General features: G+C 35.5%; 1 protein-coding gene across 6 annotated transcripts in view; it reads right to left on the bottom strand.

Annotated features, from left to right (window-relative positions):
- The window catches only part of LOC111044208 (Down syndrome cell adhesion molecule-like protein Dscam2), a 327,413-nt gene that overhangs the window by 13,605 nt on the left and 297,217 nt on the right, over positions 1-16,591 (bottom strand). For all 6 annotated transcript variants that reach the window (XR_005570601.1, XR_005570602.1, XM_039422275.1 and 3 more), the window contains exons 26-30: positions 15,136-15,321; positions 14,236-14,526; positions 12,025-12,163; positions 10,292-10,452; positions 686-871 (exon numbers count right to left, since the gene is read on the bottom strand). Coding sequence is in view for 4 of the 6 variants with exons in the window: in XM_039422275.1 (XP_039278209.1) it covers positions 686-871; positions 10,292-10,452; positions 12,025-12,163; positions 14,236-14,526; positions 15,136-15,321 (963 nt within the window). In the remaining 2 variants the exon portion in view is untranslated. The remainder of the gene's footprint in view (positions 1-685; positions 872-10,291; positions 10,453-12,024; positions 12,164-14,235; positions 14,527-15,135; positions 15,322-16,591) is intronic.

Raw genomic sequence — 16,591 nt, 5'->3', positions numbered from 1 at the left:
TGGTTTATAAAACTTGAATTCAATAGCTTATGAGCCTAGAGCTCATGTGGACATCACCCTCAGCAAAAAATTAAAGTCTCAAAATTTTTAATAATTTCAAAATAAATAAAAGTCCAATTTAAGTTTTATGTTGTTTTCGGAGCCATGTCACTTGCTTGTAACAGCCATGCAGTGTCACTAGCCATGACACTTTGTAATTATAACGATTTAAACTGCATTGTTCGTGGAATATTCAATTCATATAAACAATTTTGCTCATATTTCTATAGTAAAAATTATGAGTTCATGAATATGCAGCCATAAATCCTTTCAACTAGCCTTTCTTGGGTGGACTCCATGTTTCTTGATTTATGTAGATCGTTTTCCAATTTAAGTTATTCAATTATATTTACTTCAAATGTTTCTTCTTGTTATTTATTTCATTCTGGAGTTAGACTTATGGAGTGAAAGTAGAAATTAGAAGCAACTCACACTGAAACGTAAACAACAATATAATCTAAATTTAATCGATAAATTAATTTCCTTGTTTTGGAACCTGTTGGTTACTATTTTATGAAAACGTGGGATATCAATGTTGAGCTGAGACTGTTATTCTCTTCTTATCATAATTATAATACGATTTGTGATCGTTCAAATAAATAAATTTTGAAATGAGAACTATATAAATGAATATTGATATGCATACCTAAGCTCAAACCGTCAGGTGGGCTCTTGGATGTTCCAGCCCGCGACCTTGTTCTGGAATAGTGCTGGAAGTCCTTCATGGGTCTCCCCTCGTAGCAGTCTCGCTGGCTGAATGTCTGGAATTGCAATGAGTGACCGACCGGCTGCGTTGGAAGACTGAATGTTGCATACGGACAGATCTCGTAATCTGCAAATTAAAAATCAAACTATTGAATCAAATGCAAAAAAAAAAAAAAACAAATGAGTACGAGCAATGAATGATTCTTGTATCTAGTGGAGATTATATTATTTGAAAAATAATATACTGAGTGAATCATAATATGTATGGCAACCCTTCAATAACTTGGAGACTGTTGTAGATATAATACTGTAACTTCCAGGATGAGTTATTAGTCAAATACCTTTTGACGTACAACTGAATTTCAACCCCTCATAAGGGGTTGTAACTCGAATATTTTAAATGTAAACACCCATTTTGTGGTACATCATCTTAAAGGCTTTTTTAAACCAAGAAAGATGACATCAATTAAAATGTTCTATGATACTTGTATCCAAAATGGCGGCTGATTGAAGTTTTAGTTTTTAAGGAAATTAGGGGTTGTAACTCAAATATTTTGCACGTAAACACCCATTGTGTGATACATCATTTTAAAGGCCTTTTCAAAACGAGAAAAATGACATCAATAAAATGTTCTATGATACTTTTATCCAAAATGGCGGCTGATTGAACTTTATCAATTATTTTTTTAAAAACTAAAACTTCAATCAGCCGCCATTTTGGAAAAAGTAACATAAAACATTTTTATTGATGTCACCTTTCTTGTTTTAGAAAGGCCTTAAAAATGATGTACCACACAATGGGCGTTAACAATAAAAATATTTGAGTTACAACCCCTCATTCCCTTTAAAACTAAAACTTCAATCAGCCGCCATTTTGGATATAAGTATCATAGAACATTTTAATCGATGTCATCTTTCATGGTTAAAAAAAAACTTTAAAATTATGTACCACACAACGGGTGTTCACTTTTAAAATATTCGAGTTACAACCCCTAAGTCACCCCCTTATACTTACGAAGCGCTACAGCCCTGCGTGGACCTTAGCCTCCTCAACTATTCGCCTCCAATCATCTCTCTGACATGCCTGCCTCTTCCAATTCCTCACTCCTAAGCGTGTCAGATCTTTCTCCACATCTTGCAGCCAGCGTGTTCTAGGGCGGCCTCTTCTTCTCGTTCCTTCCATTCTCCCAGAAAGCATCTGTCTCTGCATTCTGTTCTCCTCCATTCTCTGTACATGACCTAGCCAGCTAATTCTTCTGGATTTTATATAACGTACTATATCTTTCCCTTGTAGAAAGGTGTTAATTTCAGCATTGGTTCTTATTCGCCATTCTCCCTCCTCACATACTGGACCATAGATTCTTCTCAAAACATTTCTTTCAAAAATCCTCAATAAATTTGTGTTTTGAGAGTTGAGTACCCAAGTTTCACAACCATAAGTCACCACAGGTCTTATCAGTGTTTGATGGTGGATTCACGGCAGCCTTGATTGTGGGCTGATTGGTTTGCGCTTTCCTCCCCTTCCCCCTCTCCCAAAGAGGCAAGATAACCTCTCTCCCTCACCCCTCCTTCATCCTTCCTGTTTATCTTTCTAACCACCACTTCAAGAATAGTGCTCGAGAAGTCAGCATCGTTTTTCGTTTTCGTTCCGTGGCGTTCGAGTTGAACGCAATTACCTCGTTTCGTTTCGTGATATATGTGCAATATCATATAGGCCTACGCATAAAGACAGGATATCGTCAGCAGTAACTTCTACACACGAGATACAGTCCACTTCCTCGCCAGTTCCAAGGTTAGTGCAAATTAAAGACTTACTTTTGGGATTGTCGACGTTTTCGTGAATTAAATCTTAACTGTACCCCAATCCATAGGTTTGGGGACAGGACGGGATTACCACATGGTCCACCAGGCCTAGGATATGTTCTATTTCCAAGAGATTTATTTTTCAATTAAAATTTCAATTCGTTAATAGTAGAGTTACTTGTTGATACATGCACTGATATCCATGTTAAATCCAGTTACAAAGTTCCTTTCCAAATCTCCTTGTTTATCTAATCAGTTACTTAGTTACAATGGCAAGCCCACAAGCCTTGCTTACTATTCGTTTGAAGAAGAAAGAAACTTTGTTTAGCCGTGTTCAACAAGCTTATGACTTGTTGAAGGACATCAATGATCCTAAAATTCAATCTCAATTTTTGATAAGAAGTATATCTATTGAAAATACTGTGAAAGAATATTCTGCACTCTTAGATGAAATCAATGAATTATCTATTCAAGTTGAACCTACTAAAGAACCTGAATATCAATCACTTACCGTTATTGATAATTTATCCTGTGCAATAATAAATGCTCGTGATAAATTAAATCAAATGAAAAATGAGAAGCCGAAGGAGAAAAGTGAACCTTCACCTTCAACCTCTCATTCTCCCCGTTTGAACATGATATTACCTCCAACTGAAATAAAACCGTTTGATGGCTCTGATATTTCAGATTGGCCTAGATTCAAAAATATCTTTTCATCATTGATTGTGGATGATAAATATTATTCTCCTGTTCAAAAATCCCATATTTTGCATAATTTGTTGAAAGGCGAAGCAGCCAGAGTAGTAAAATCTTTTCAGATAAGTAGTGATTTTGATTTGGCATGGAAAACTCTATGCAAGCGTTATGAAAGTGATAGGGTGCTAGCTAACTACTACGTAAATGAGATTTTGAAAACTAGTTCAATCCCATTTAAACCTTCGTTACAATCGCTTCAAGATTTTCTTGTTAAAGTAGGTGATAGTATTACCACTCTGAAATCGTTGAAAGTTCCTGATTTGGCTGATTATATCTTGTACTCATTAGCTATTCGTCAATTAGACAAAATATCACGTGAATCGTTTGAGCTCGAGGTAGCTGATAAGAGCTTTCCTTCTTGTCAACAGTTGATTGATTTCGTGAATAAGAGAGTTAGATCTTATCAATTATCTGCATCTGATGTGCCGTATGTTAATGAACAAAAATCTATCGAAAAGCCGAAAAATAAGTCTTTTCAGAAAAAGTTTGTCTTATCTACTCAGGCTGATAACAGTGTTCGAAATAAAAGCAGCTTAGTTACTTGTGAATTGAATGATAGTGCTGAAACAAAATGCTCATTTTGCACCTCAATGAATCATTCGTTATTCAAATGTCCTGCTTTCTTGAAAAGAGATCCAAAAGCTAGGAATGAATTTATTAAATCATTGAGAGTCTGTTTCAATTGTTTCTCCAAATTCCACGCTGTAAACCAATGCAAGTCTAAATCGTTGTGTTATTGTGGACGTATGCATAATAAATTACTTCATTATCCTCGTAGTAGTGATAATAGCCGTTCGAATTCTCCTGTTCGTTATCAGAAGTCTACTGATAACATCTCTAAAATTGCTTTGAAATCGAAATCCGTTGATTCGATCACTCAAACTGATAGCACTATGAATGTTGTTGAGAATTCAAATTCTTCTAAGCATTAGTCATCAATTGTTAGTTTAATTCCTAAAACGAGAGTTGTTCTAGGTACTGCTCAAGCAGTTATTAAAAATTCATCTGGTTCGTTTATTGGTGTTCGTTTAATGATTGATTCTGGTAGTTCTGCCAATTTCATCACAAAAGATCTTGTTATGAAACTTGGTTTATCTGTTCATGATTGTCATCAAAATTTCTCTGGTTTGAATTCCTCGAGTGTAGGGAATTCTTCTGGTGTTGTGAAATGTTTGTTGAAACCTAAGGGCTCAAATCACCCTCGTCTAGAAGCTGAGGCTTACGTGATTGATAAAATAGTTGGTTCATTGCCCCCTATTTATCTCAGTTCGAAAGTGCAAAATGAGTTGAAAAAATTCAACCTTGCTGATCCTGTGTTCTATGAACAACGTTCCGTTGATCTTCTATTGGGATGCCAGTTATTCAACAAAATATTACGTCATCATAGTCAAGTCTCATCTAGTGAAGAGTGTTCGTTTTGCGTGATTCCTACCGTGTTTGGTGACATTATTTTGGGTGAATTTCCAAATCATTCCGGTCTTCTTAATCAGTCATTGACTGCATTAATGACGTGTCCCACCTCTGAGAACTCGTTGAATAATTTGGTTCATAAGTTTTGGGAAAGTGAAGAAATTCCTAATCATAAATTTCCTAGTCCCGATGATGAGTTTTGTGAGAAACATTTTGCTGAAACTCACACGCGTGATACTGAAGGTAGATATGTTGTTCGTCTCCCTTTCAAAGTTGACACTAATCAACTCAAGTTTCATGAATCTCATGATGTTGCTTTAAATCGTTTTCTGTCGTTGGAGCGTCGTATGCTGCGTGATGCTCGTTTGAAATCTGATTGCGTATCATTTATGGAAGAGTATCTTCTTTTGGATCATATGGAAGTTGCTAAAAAACCAGGTAAATATTTTATTCCTTATTTTTGTGTATTCAATCCGTCATCACCCACAACAAAGGTTCGTGTTGTATTTGATGGGTCTGCTAAAAAGTGTCACATTTCGTTGAATCAAGTTCTTCATTCAGGTTCAAAATTGTTAAATGACATATGTGATGTGTTAACTAGATTCAGACTTCACTCATTCGTATTCACGTGTGATGTTACGAAAATGTATCGTGCTATCCTCGTTGATGAAGAAGATCGTTCCTTCCTTCACATATTGTTTCGTAAAGATCCTTCCGATGATATTGTCGTTTATGAGCTCAAAACAATCACATAAGGTTTGAAACCGTCTGGTTTTCTTGCTCAACGTGCTCTCATTCAACTGGCAAAAGATGAAGGAGATAAATTTCCGTTGGCAGCAGCAGCTATTCGTGATGATATATATCACGACGATTTTCTCACAGGTGCTAATTCGTTGGAAGAAATCTGTGAAATAAAATCACAACTTTGTAATCTTCTAAACTGTGCTCATATCAAGTAGTTGAATAAATGGAGCAGTAATTCTCCTGAGTTCTTGGATTTGATTCGTTCTGAAAACACTCAAGTACCACTTCATATGAGTGATGAGCCTAATTCAAATGTGAAAGTTCTTGGCGTAATGTGGAACCCAACTACTGATTGTTTTCATATTAAAGTCTCCGTTCCAGAGTTTCAAGAGAAAAACTCTAAGCGCACTGTTCTGTCCGTTATCGCGCGTCTGTATGACCCTCTCGGCTTTATAGCTCCAGTAATATTCAAAATGAAATGTTTTTTACAAGAGCTGTGGAAGTTGGACATCGATTGGGATACGCCGATTCCTGTTGACTACAACGAATGCTGGAACGAGCTGATGAGAGAGCTTCCTGCTCTAAGTTCAATTTCAATTCCTCGATGCGTTTATGGTGATGCTTTTTCTTGTCAAATACTTGGGTTTTCCGACGCATCGCAGAAAGGAATCTGTGCTTGTATCTTCTTGAGAGTTGTGTTCTCAGAATCTACTGTGAAATGCTTCCTGTTGAAAGCTAAAACTAAAGTTGCGTCGTTGAAAACTCTGTCTATTCCTCGATTAGAGCTTCAAGCTGCGTTGTTGCTTTCGCGATTGTATGTTTCAGTCCTTCCTTCACTGGAAAAAATCAATCTTCAATCTACGTTTCTGTTCAGTGATTCAACCATTGTTTTATCTTGGTTGCATATACCTCCTTACAAGTTGCAAACGTTTGTTGCAAATCGTGTTGTGAGAATATTAGAGTTGACTAATATTTCTGATTGGAATCACATTGCTACTGATTTCAATATTGCCGACGTTGGATCAAGAGGCATTTCTCCCCAAAACTTGTGCAATTCGCAAGATTGGTTCAATGCTCCAACGTGGTATTCTAATTCGTTATCATGTTGGCCGTTGTCATCTATGACTTACCCTGCTACTGAAATTCTGCCTGATGTGAAACAAAATAAAGGTGTTGTTTTGAATATCACTGAAGAGACTGCTGTTATTCAGATAACACGTTTCTCCTCATGCATGAGATTGTTACGTTCCTGTGCTTATGTTTTACGTTTCGTGAATAACTGTAAAGCATCAATTAGTGGTGTCTGTCGTAAATCAGGCGCACTTAGTGTTCAAGAGTTGAAATGTGCACAAATTTATTGTGTTAAAATTGTTCAAAAGTGTCATTTCAATCGTGAACTCGACCTATTGAAAGAGGGTAAACCTTGTGATAAGAGTTTCCAAAAATTGTCTGTATTCTTGGATTGTGATGGTGTGATTCGTGTTGGTGGCAGATTGGTAAATAGTGCTTTAGGATATGAAGCCAAGCATCCTTGTTTGATACATAAAGATAGTCATTTTACTAAACTCCTCATTGAGTATTATCATATTTCTCATCTTCATGCTGGACCAAGAATAGTGCGTGCTCTTATTCAGCGTTATTTTTGGATTGTTGGAGCACACAGTGTTATCAGAAATGTGATTTTCAATTGTACTCGTTGCCGTTTATTCAATGCAACTCCTGTTGCTCCCGTCATGGGTGATCTTCCCAGCTCTCGTGTTGTTCCCAGTGTTCCCTTTCTGAAGGCTGCGGTCGATCTAGCTGGTCCTTTCACTGTCAAAGAGAGTATTCGGCCCAAAGCTCGTACGTACAAGGCATACTTTGCACTGTTTGTCTGTCTGGCAACAAAAGCTTGTCACATTGAGGTGCTTACAAGTCTTTCATCCGAAGAGTTTATTAACACTCTCCATCGTTTTGTTTCTAGGCGTGGATTGCCTAAAGAAATATTCTGTGATCAAGGGACGAACTTCAAAGGTGCTGCGCGACAATTGAAGGAAATTGTTGAATTTCTCAGATCATCAGAAAATCAATCCAACGTCTGTGATGCGATGTCATCTAAAAGCATCCAATTTCGTTTTAATATTCCACATGCTCCTTTCATGAATGGAATCTGTGAGTCTAATATTAAAAATTTGAAATTCCATTTGTTTCGTGAAGTGGGAAATTCGGTCCTAACTATTGTTGAGCTTTCCACTCTGTTGGTGAAAATTGAGGCGATACTCAATTCGAGACCGTTGTATGCGCTCTCTTCATCTCCTGATGACTACGAGGCGCTGACTCTCGGACATTTCCTTGTTCATCGCCCTCTGTTGGCGGTTCCTGAAATTGACGTGAGTGATGTCAACGAGTACAGACTGTCTCGTTGGGAAAAGGTTAATCGCTTCACTCAGAGATTGTGGAAGAGGGGGGAGAGTGAATAACTCCACACTCTTCAACAGAAGAATAAGTGTTTTGAGAGTGACACAAACCTTCAGGTAGGGCAGTTAGTATGGATTAAAGAGGACAATTCATCACCCTTATCATACCCGTTAGGTAGAGTCACCCAAATCATAAGTGATGCTAAGGGTGTTGTGCGCTCAGCTCATGTGAAAACTAACTCTGGTGAGTATGTTAGGCCAGTTAGGAAACTTGCCCCCATACTTCCCTATTAGTTTAACCCACACACCTAGTTTTCCTTTCCTATTCATTTTTCCCTTAATTTTTCCTTTTCTACCGTTCAGTGCATGTTGTTTTGTTTTTCTTTTAGTTTTTTTTTTTTTTGAGTTTATGTTCTTGGAAATGGGGCATTCCAAGGCGGGCGGAGATGGTGGATTCACGGAGGCTCGGCAGCCTTGATTGTGGGCTGATTGGTTTGCGCTTTCCTCCCCTTCCCCCTCTCCCAAAGAGGCAAGATAACCTCTCTCCCTCACCCCTCCTTCATCCTTCCTGTTTATCTTTCTAACCACCACTTCAAGAATAGTGCTCGAGAAGTCAGCATCGTTTTTCGTTTTCGTTCCGTGGCGTTCGAGTTGAACGCAATTACCTCGTTTCGTTTCGTGATATATGTGCAATATCATATAGGCCTACGCATAAAGACAGGATATCGTCAGCAGTAACTTCTACACACGAGATACAGTCCACTTCCTCGCCAGTTCCAAGGTTAGTGCAAATTAAAGACTTACTTTTGGGGTTGTCAACGTTTTCGTGAATTAAATCTTAACTGTACCCCAATCCATAGGTTTGGGGACAGGACGGGATTACCAGTTTGATATATTTTTATTTTTGTACCTCTCGATATCAGTCTAGATTTATCAAATTCCTGTTTGCAAAGAAGGCCCTGTTACCCTGGTCAATTCTCCTTCTTATTTCATTGGTGAGATTGTTATCTACATTGAGTTCAGTACCAAGGTAATTGAACTTTGCAACACTTTTCAAATTTGTATTCGCAAACTTCAAGATCTTCGGTTGTTCGTTCTCCTTGCCTGAGAAGAGGTAACTTTCATGTACTTTGTTTTGTCATTGTTTATTCTAAGACCTATCTCTATTCCTTCCTTTTCCAGTGTGAAAAACATTTCTTTCATGGTCATTTCTTTAGTCCTTGTCTAGATTTGAAGATAATATTCCCAGTAAGGTTCAAATTTTCAACCACTTTGTGCAGAGCTAGGTTGAAAAGTAATGCTGAAAGAGCATCTCTTTGTCTCATTCCTTGACAAACTTGAAATTCTCTGCTTGTTTTTCCTCCAATCAGCACTTTGGCATTGTTGTTCATTAGGACCATAGATGTCAGCCTTACAATTTTCCGAGGGAATCCAAAACTTTCTATTGCTTCTAGGAGATTTTTAACTATTACAGAATCAAAAGCCTGCCTGCGATCTATGAAGAGCATGTGTAAATCTACATTGAATTCAGTGCATTTTTCCATCAACTGTCGTACTGTGAAGATTTGGTCAGTTGTTCCCCTTCCTGGCCTGAAGCCACATTGATATTCACCAATTATTCTCTCAGACAGAGAGCTCATTCTTTTCAAGAGAATTGAAGATAATATCTTGTAGGCAACATTCAAAAGTGTTATCCCTCGATAGTTGCTGCATACCAGCTTCTCCCCTTTCTTATAGATTGGACAAATAAGTCCCATGCTCCACTCCTTGGGCAGCTCCTCTTTACTCCAAATCATTAAAATTAGTTGAAAAATCTTATCTATCAACTTATCTCCTCCATTCTTCCACATCTCAGTCACCCCCTTATGAGGGGTTGAAATTCAGCTGTACGTCAAAAGGTAGAGTATTCGACCAATAACTTATCCTGGAAATTACAGTATCATATCTACAACAGTTTCCAACTTATTGAAGGGTTACCATACATATGACTCACTCTGTATATTGTACAATATTATTGATTAGAATAACATAAAAATATCTATCTAAAAGGCAACTTTTTGGTATGTTGGTTAATCTGATGAGCTGATTGGAATATTATAGAATTGAAGTAGCTATCAACTTTAATATTAAACAGGATATATTCATCAGTTTGAAAAAATAGATTTGACTTCAAATTAATATTATTCGAGAGATGAATTAATTTCGAAACTTTATCTTCTCTTATTCAGAGAAATCAGAATCATGATTTACTTCTAACTGTGAGCATTAGTTGAATGTGCAGCACTGATGCTATTTATGAGGAATGCTGTGCTGACAGTTTCTTGTGAATCTCACAGTAGCAGTTTATCAAAATGTAGTTGTTTGATATTTTGCTTCTTGAATATTTATAATATTATCAGGAATATAATATGAAAAAAATGTTGGACATTGAAAGTTACCAGAAGTGTCGCTTCCTTTATGCACACTGAGTGAGGAGTCGAGCTTTCGGGCCGGAGACGGCGAATACGTCCTTCCTTGCTGATCATTGTTCCTCTGATTCTCCAGTTCGACTAGACTCTTCCCTCCAGATATTTCGGCTGCTTTATAGCCAGAGTATTGTCTGCAAAAAATGTTTGTCAAATATAGATCGGAAAAATTACATAAATGAATCATGTTTAAAAAAAATAGTTGTTTTTATTATGGTACATCATTATACTATCATTTACTATATTTTTATTATAGTGTGGGAGCTTCATTTTCTATATTCACTTCTCATTTTCTATGAAAAAGGCTTCTCATAGAAATGCAAATTCATTTATTGAAATCAAGATTCTTCGTTTTTACAATTTTTGGTCAACGCCTACATATAGCCTAATTTTAAAGTAAAAAAATAGCAGAAGTCTACTAATGAATTAAAAAAGTAAATAGAATTTAGCAATAGTAAGAATTGGATCAGTGATTGAAGATATTAGAATATTCATATCAAACTCGATAACAGTAACTATTGCTATTTTTATCCCAATAAAGTATTTTGGAATGATTCTTCGGAGCTGATATTTCGTATTATATGCGACATGATTTTCCTCTCACAATTATTTAAATGTATTTAATTTCATGAAGTCATAGATCTAGATCTTTATTACAGTATTTCAATGGATATAATTTAATAGGAATGCTACTGTAGTACGATTTTTTTACTAAACATATATTATAATATATTTCAAGCCTGAGTACATATAATTCAATTCAATTGTACTATTTGAGTATTTATTTATATATACATTGATGGATACAATATCATCCTCAACTATGAATGATTGGGAAAGGAACAAAAAAAACAGGCTTAAGGCGGATTTCACACCAAAGCTGGGCCGGGCCGGGCCGGGCCGAGCCGAGCCGGGCGGAATCTGCCTGCGTTCACACTGAAGCCAATTGCCGATTCGCTCAGTAATACAAAATACTGCGCAATTCACTACATGGGAAGATCGAACTAAACTGAAAGAAGGCAGAATCCGCTTGGCCGAAAACGCTCGAGTTGGGCGTCAAGCCGATTGCACAAATCCGCTCGGCTCGGCCCGGCGTTGATTTGAATGCTCCCGACTAAATCCTGCATAGTAAGCGCGCACGCGCGCGATCGGCTCTGCTCAGCCCGGCCCAGCTTTGGTGTGAAACCCCACTAAAGCCAAAAACTGTTCCTTTTCCAAATTTGGATAGAAATTGTCCGAAAATAGGTTATGTTTATCACTTCATAAGTTTTGTCCAATTTTGAATCCAAAATATAGCCTATATAAACTTTGAATTTAGAATTTAAATAAGTTCATAACGATATTAAATAAATATATTTCACCAAACCATCACTGCTAACTGGAAAATAGCCCTACTGTATTAATTATTGAAAATTTTAAAACTTGAAAATAAACTCAGACTTACTTCTAAAATACTTCTCATAGTATAATAAGAATGTAGACTCTTTCCTCGTCTATATTAATATCTGCTTGATAAGGAAATTTTTATGACTTTTCAATTCAATTTTGATACATTCAATTCATTCAAGAATTCTAATATTGATTCTTTCAATTCTATTGAATAAGTCAAAATGCATATCATAATCATGTCTATATCAGTAAAGTAGCCTATAAAATCACTATTACCGGTACTAGGCCATACAAATAGAATAAATAAATATACATACCTTCTCCTGAACAATAAGCAGGCGAAAGAGCTGAGAGCTATGGCGCATAATATCGCAGAAGTGAGAGGAATGAGGACATTGAGTTGCGCCAGCAGGGATGAAGAAGGCTGTTCAGGGATCAACTCCAATGGAATCAGTTCTGAAAAATACATCACAGGGAAAATTTTAGTCATGCTAATCTTATAATGGTGTATTGCTAGGAATTTGTGCAATAATTACTCAAGTTCATAATATACTTTAACAGTTCTGAATGTTCTTGAATTACACCAGGTGTTATGTAATTCTATGTTATTTTATAGAAATTGTATTGAGTAATTGTATGCACTTTTCCTTATAGGACTAATATTGATAGAATAAAATAAAAAGGGTTGAAAATGGTACTTGATAATTTTGATTTGATTCAAATAAAATGAAAAATCGTTTATTTATCTTTAATAAAAAAAAGATAAAAATTTTTATTAATAATTTTACTAATGTATTATAATTATTATTTTTATTACTCTGCCGTTTCCAATTAATTTAATTCAATTTCAATTTATTAAAAACACACAAATCAAGACAAAACAAAATTACAAAGATTTACGAAACAAATAAAACACAATAAAATTTTGCAAATATAAAAAAAACAATGGGCTTAGTGTTTGGGTGTCTTGGAGAAGAGAAAAAAAGAGAGGAAGGTACCTAGCCAACTATGGTTTCCCATGTAATAGGCAGGCAAAGAAGAGAAGAGAAGTAATGAGGAAAAAAAAGGAAGGGAGAAATGGGGGGAAGGAAGAAAACAGAGGAATAGGTACTCAAAATAAAGGTAAGCGAGTCCACTGAAAAATGAAAAACTAATGAAAAAACAATGCTGGAGCAGAAATCTCGAGTCATATATTATCTAAATGGAAGAAGAAATTACTGTATATCCAGTTTAATTTTTCCGCTGATCTTATTGTCCATGAGAATGTGATTTGGAATGAGGTTTATTATTTTAGTACCTATGTAAATTAATTGCCTCCTTATACATTCAATATTAGTGTTATAGGTTACATATTTGTTAGCAGTGGCCCTTAGATTATAATAATTAAGAGTAGAGTTTATTGTGAGAGGAAAATCGGATCTATATTTTATTAAGTACTCAATTACGGTTTTTATGTATAGTTGACGTATAGTCATGACCTCAAAATCACTAAAAACCATATCCGTTGGATAGAGCCTGGGTTTGCTTATGATAATGTACTTAAAAGGTATAAAAATATTCTAATTATTATTTTTAATTTTTTCTTTTACATCCACAGACTTCCTGTTGAAGGGGTGTTTATGGACTTGTCAAGTCGAACATATAGATTCATACACTCCCTAAAACCTCCATCTATAAGTTCGTGATATTTTCTGAACACACCCACACAGTAAGCGCATATGGACAGCAACTCTTTCAATTTATCAAACTCTGAATTTTTCACCTCACATTTCTTTTATGTGAGCTTGCTATAAATTATTCTACAAATACCTGAAATTATAATCTCTCCCTCATACATACAGTTTTAGTAGATTGGTGTTCCCTCAGTAGTATTAGTTTCCGGCAAACGTTATTTTGTTGTTCGGAATAGTATTTATTTAGTGTTTTATAGAGCACTTGAATTGATTCATAATCACATGAGTTACTAAATCATAGGCAAATATGATTTTTTATGAAGAATTATCTTTGGATTCTGCAAGCTCGGTCAAGACATTTGAGCATGGTTGAATCAGGTACAATTTACAATGAATTCACTGGAACGTGATAGTTATAATTTCTATGACTCTTATAAATCGTATCCAGCTTGACCATGCCCAAATGTCTAAACAGGGCATGGTGAAACCACTGAGCTTGATCATTTAAAATATCCTTCCTCCTCCTCCTCCTCCTCCTCCTCCTCCTCCTTTTTATTCTTCTTCTTTGTCATTATTCTATTCAATTCAATCTAGCCATTATTTTAATGTATGGGGTCCGCATTCCAATATCATGAGTAGGTAAGAGAATATCACAAAATCCTAAGAGGGTAGCCAAATCTATATGATGTAATCTGGGAGATAGCACTTGAGATACTTTAAGGTAGGATACACTAGAGAGTATAAGGAGCGCTTATATATAGTAAGTACTTGGTCTTGAGTAAGTACTTAGGTCTTAACAAATGTTCTTCTTTTCAAGTCCCAACTGCTAAAAATTGAAAAACTCTCGCAACTTGCCTCCATTTTTTGACCTAGTCGCGAACACATATTCCTGCCTGGTGATTCCGGCGTCGTTAGCAGCCACCAGTCGCAAGTAGTAACGCGTGGCCGGTTTCAGGTTGGGAATGGTGACCTCGTCGTGCGGCCCCAGCTCCGATCCGAGACTGTGCCAGGTCTGGTCGCCCTGTGCCCTGTAAGAGGCGCCAACCTGTTTGATGGGACATGCGCCCGAAGGAAAACTCTCCAGGAAAATTGTTGCCGACGTCGAATTGACGGAAAGCAGGTCGTCTTGTTCGGCTACTCCTGGAACTGCAAAACGAAAAGAGAATTATTTCCAAGCCAAACATGCTGCCTGAAAGATTATAAAACTGGTGTTTTACTAATGAGAGGTATCTAGGTATCAAATATCAATAACTTTATTAAATTTTCAAAAAAGTAGTATCTGTATCTGAAATATCTAAAAAAAAAACTCAAAGCACTATTGAGTAGTCAATTGTAATTGAATATTTATGTCGATTGAGTAATTGACAAGTATTAATAATTTAAGAACTGAATCAAACAAACTCCAGCATTGATATAGTAGTCATAGTAAAATATTTAGATTAACAGAATCTATCAAGAGGATCTCTCATACAGCATTAAATATTTAATTGGTTTCATGAACATATATAAAATCATTAGAGAAAGAATGGAGGATGAAGAAAGCTTCTTTTTCAATAAACTCTTTTTTGAGAATTGAAAATTAGTGAACAGACTTTTGTGGCAAAAATATTTGATTCATTGAAGATTTTGATTGAAAACTTAAGCGTTTTTCAAAATGATATGTTTATTGAGGTCTCTAGTTTATTGAATAGAATATTCCAGTAATATATTATAAAATTTGTAAAATATGCTAAGTTTAATTTGAAAAATGCTCACCATCACCCTTTGTTGATGTGATAAGTATCTGACTTGCTTTGCCTTTTCCTACAGCGTTACTTGCTTGCAAATACACTTCATATTGGGTGCCACAAGATAATTTGTCCAAGTTGTATGTTCTTCTGTCAGCATCCAAAGTAATTTGCTGCCATTCCTTGTTTTTCGGTCGATAGTTCAGAATGTATCCTGTTGACAGTATTGGAAGGTTGATTAGGTATAGGCTAACTAATGCTACACTATATATAATCCAATATAATTATTATTTACTCATTACTGTCACAGTAATATATCTAGACTGTTACTTCTATATTATCGAATAAATTTTTTATTATCAGTCCAGAACTTAAAACAGCGTAATTTTAAACCCTCGACTGGGGTAGGGTTTAAATTTAAGTTCTAGACTTAACTGAGAAAAACACAATTCAGTTATTGTTTTGGAGCAGATAAAAAGCAAAATAGATGTCATGTAATACCTAAATTATTTGGATTAGTCCATCTAAATTCATAATTTATGGAATTAAATTATGGAATATAATTTATTTTGGAATAAAATTATATCAGAATTACGGTATGCCTAAAAAAACTAACCTCATTTTATGACTGTGACATAACCTAAAAATTTTCAAGCAAAATAATACAAGGATTGCCTTGGAATTTATATTCCAATCTGAATGTTATTAATCAATGTCATATTCAAGATATTAATATTGTAACAATAATAAATTATTATTCCAGTTTTTTTTCAAAACAAATACGTTTTCAAACTTGATAGCCTAATGAAATTTTTATTCCAAAATCACTGGTTAGGATTAATGATCAATAATAGCATAACGTAAAATGAAATGTTTATTCATTTTCATTCATCTTTTAAAAGGTTAGGTTACAAAGGTAGTAGGCCTACAAAGAAATCAAAACGTATTTTCACAAAATAGTTTGTAGAGCATGCATATAGTACTTATCCCGCTGCAATCAGCTGTTTTCGTTTTGCTATGATGCCAACAATACAACAGCAGAATATTGTGAATTTCTCTCATGTTTACTACATTAAAGTCCTGGACTCGAATAAGTCAAGAACTCAATAGACCCCGGAGTTTAGAAGATAAAACCCTGACTCAGAAAGTCGATTTAGACCCGAGAGCTTATTTCAGTCCTGGGCTTTGTAAGTTCAGAACTTATAGATCCCGAGCTCGGAAACCGGCCCTATATGTTCAGTCCAATTTTGAGTCATGAATATAATAAACTTGGAATTTTAGAATAAAGCACAGTGAAAAGATTTAACTATATCAGCAGGATAACTGAAAAATACTGTTTTAAAAATTTTATATTGAAAGGTTTAAGCTATAATGTTTTTAATTGAACGAGCGTAAGCGAAGTTCTCACTTTTGACTTACTAGAGCCCAAAGTCATTTTCTGTCTGTTTGTATGTTCAACAAGAACTTTTAGAGAGAATTGATCA

This window comes from Nilaparvata lugens, chromosome 2 (assembly GCF_014356525.2).
Source record: "Nilaparvata lugens isolate BPH chromosome 2, ASM1435652v1, whole genome shotgun sequence".
In the NCBI taxonomy this organism is placed as follows: Eukaryota; Metazoa; Arthropoda; class Insecta; order Hemiptera; family Delphacidae; genus Nilaparvata; species Nilaparvata lugens.
This window is presented reverse-complemented; position numbering and strand designations above follow the sequence as displayed.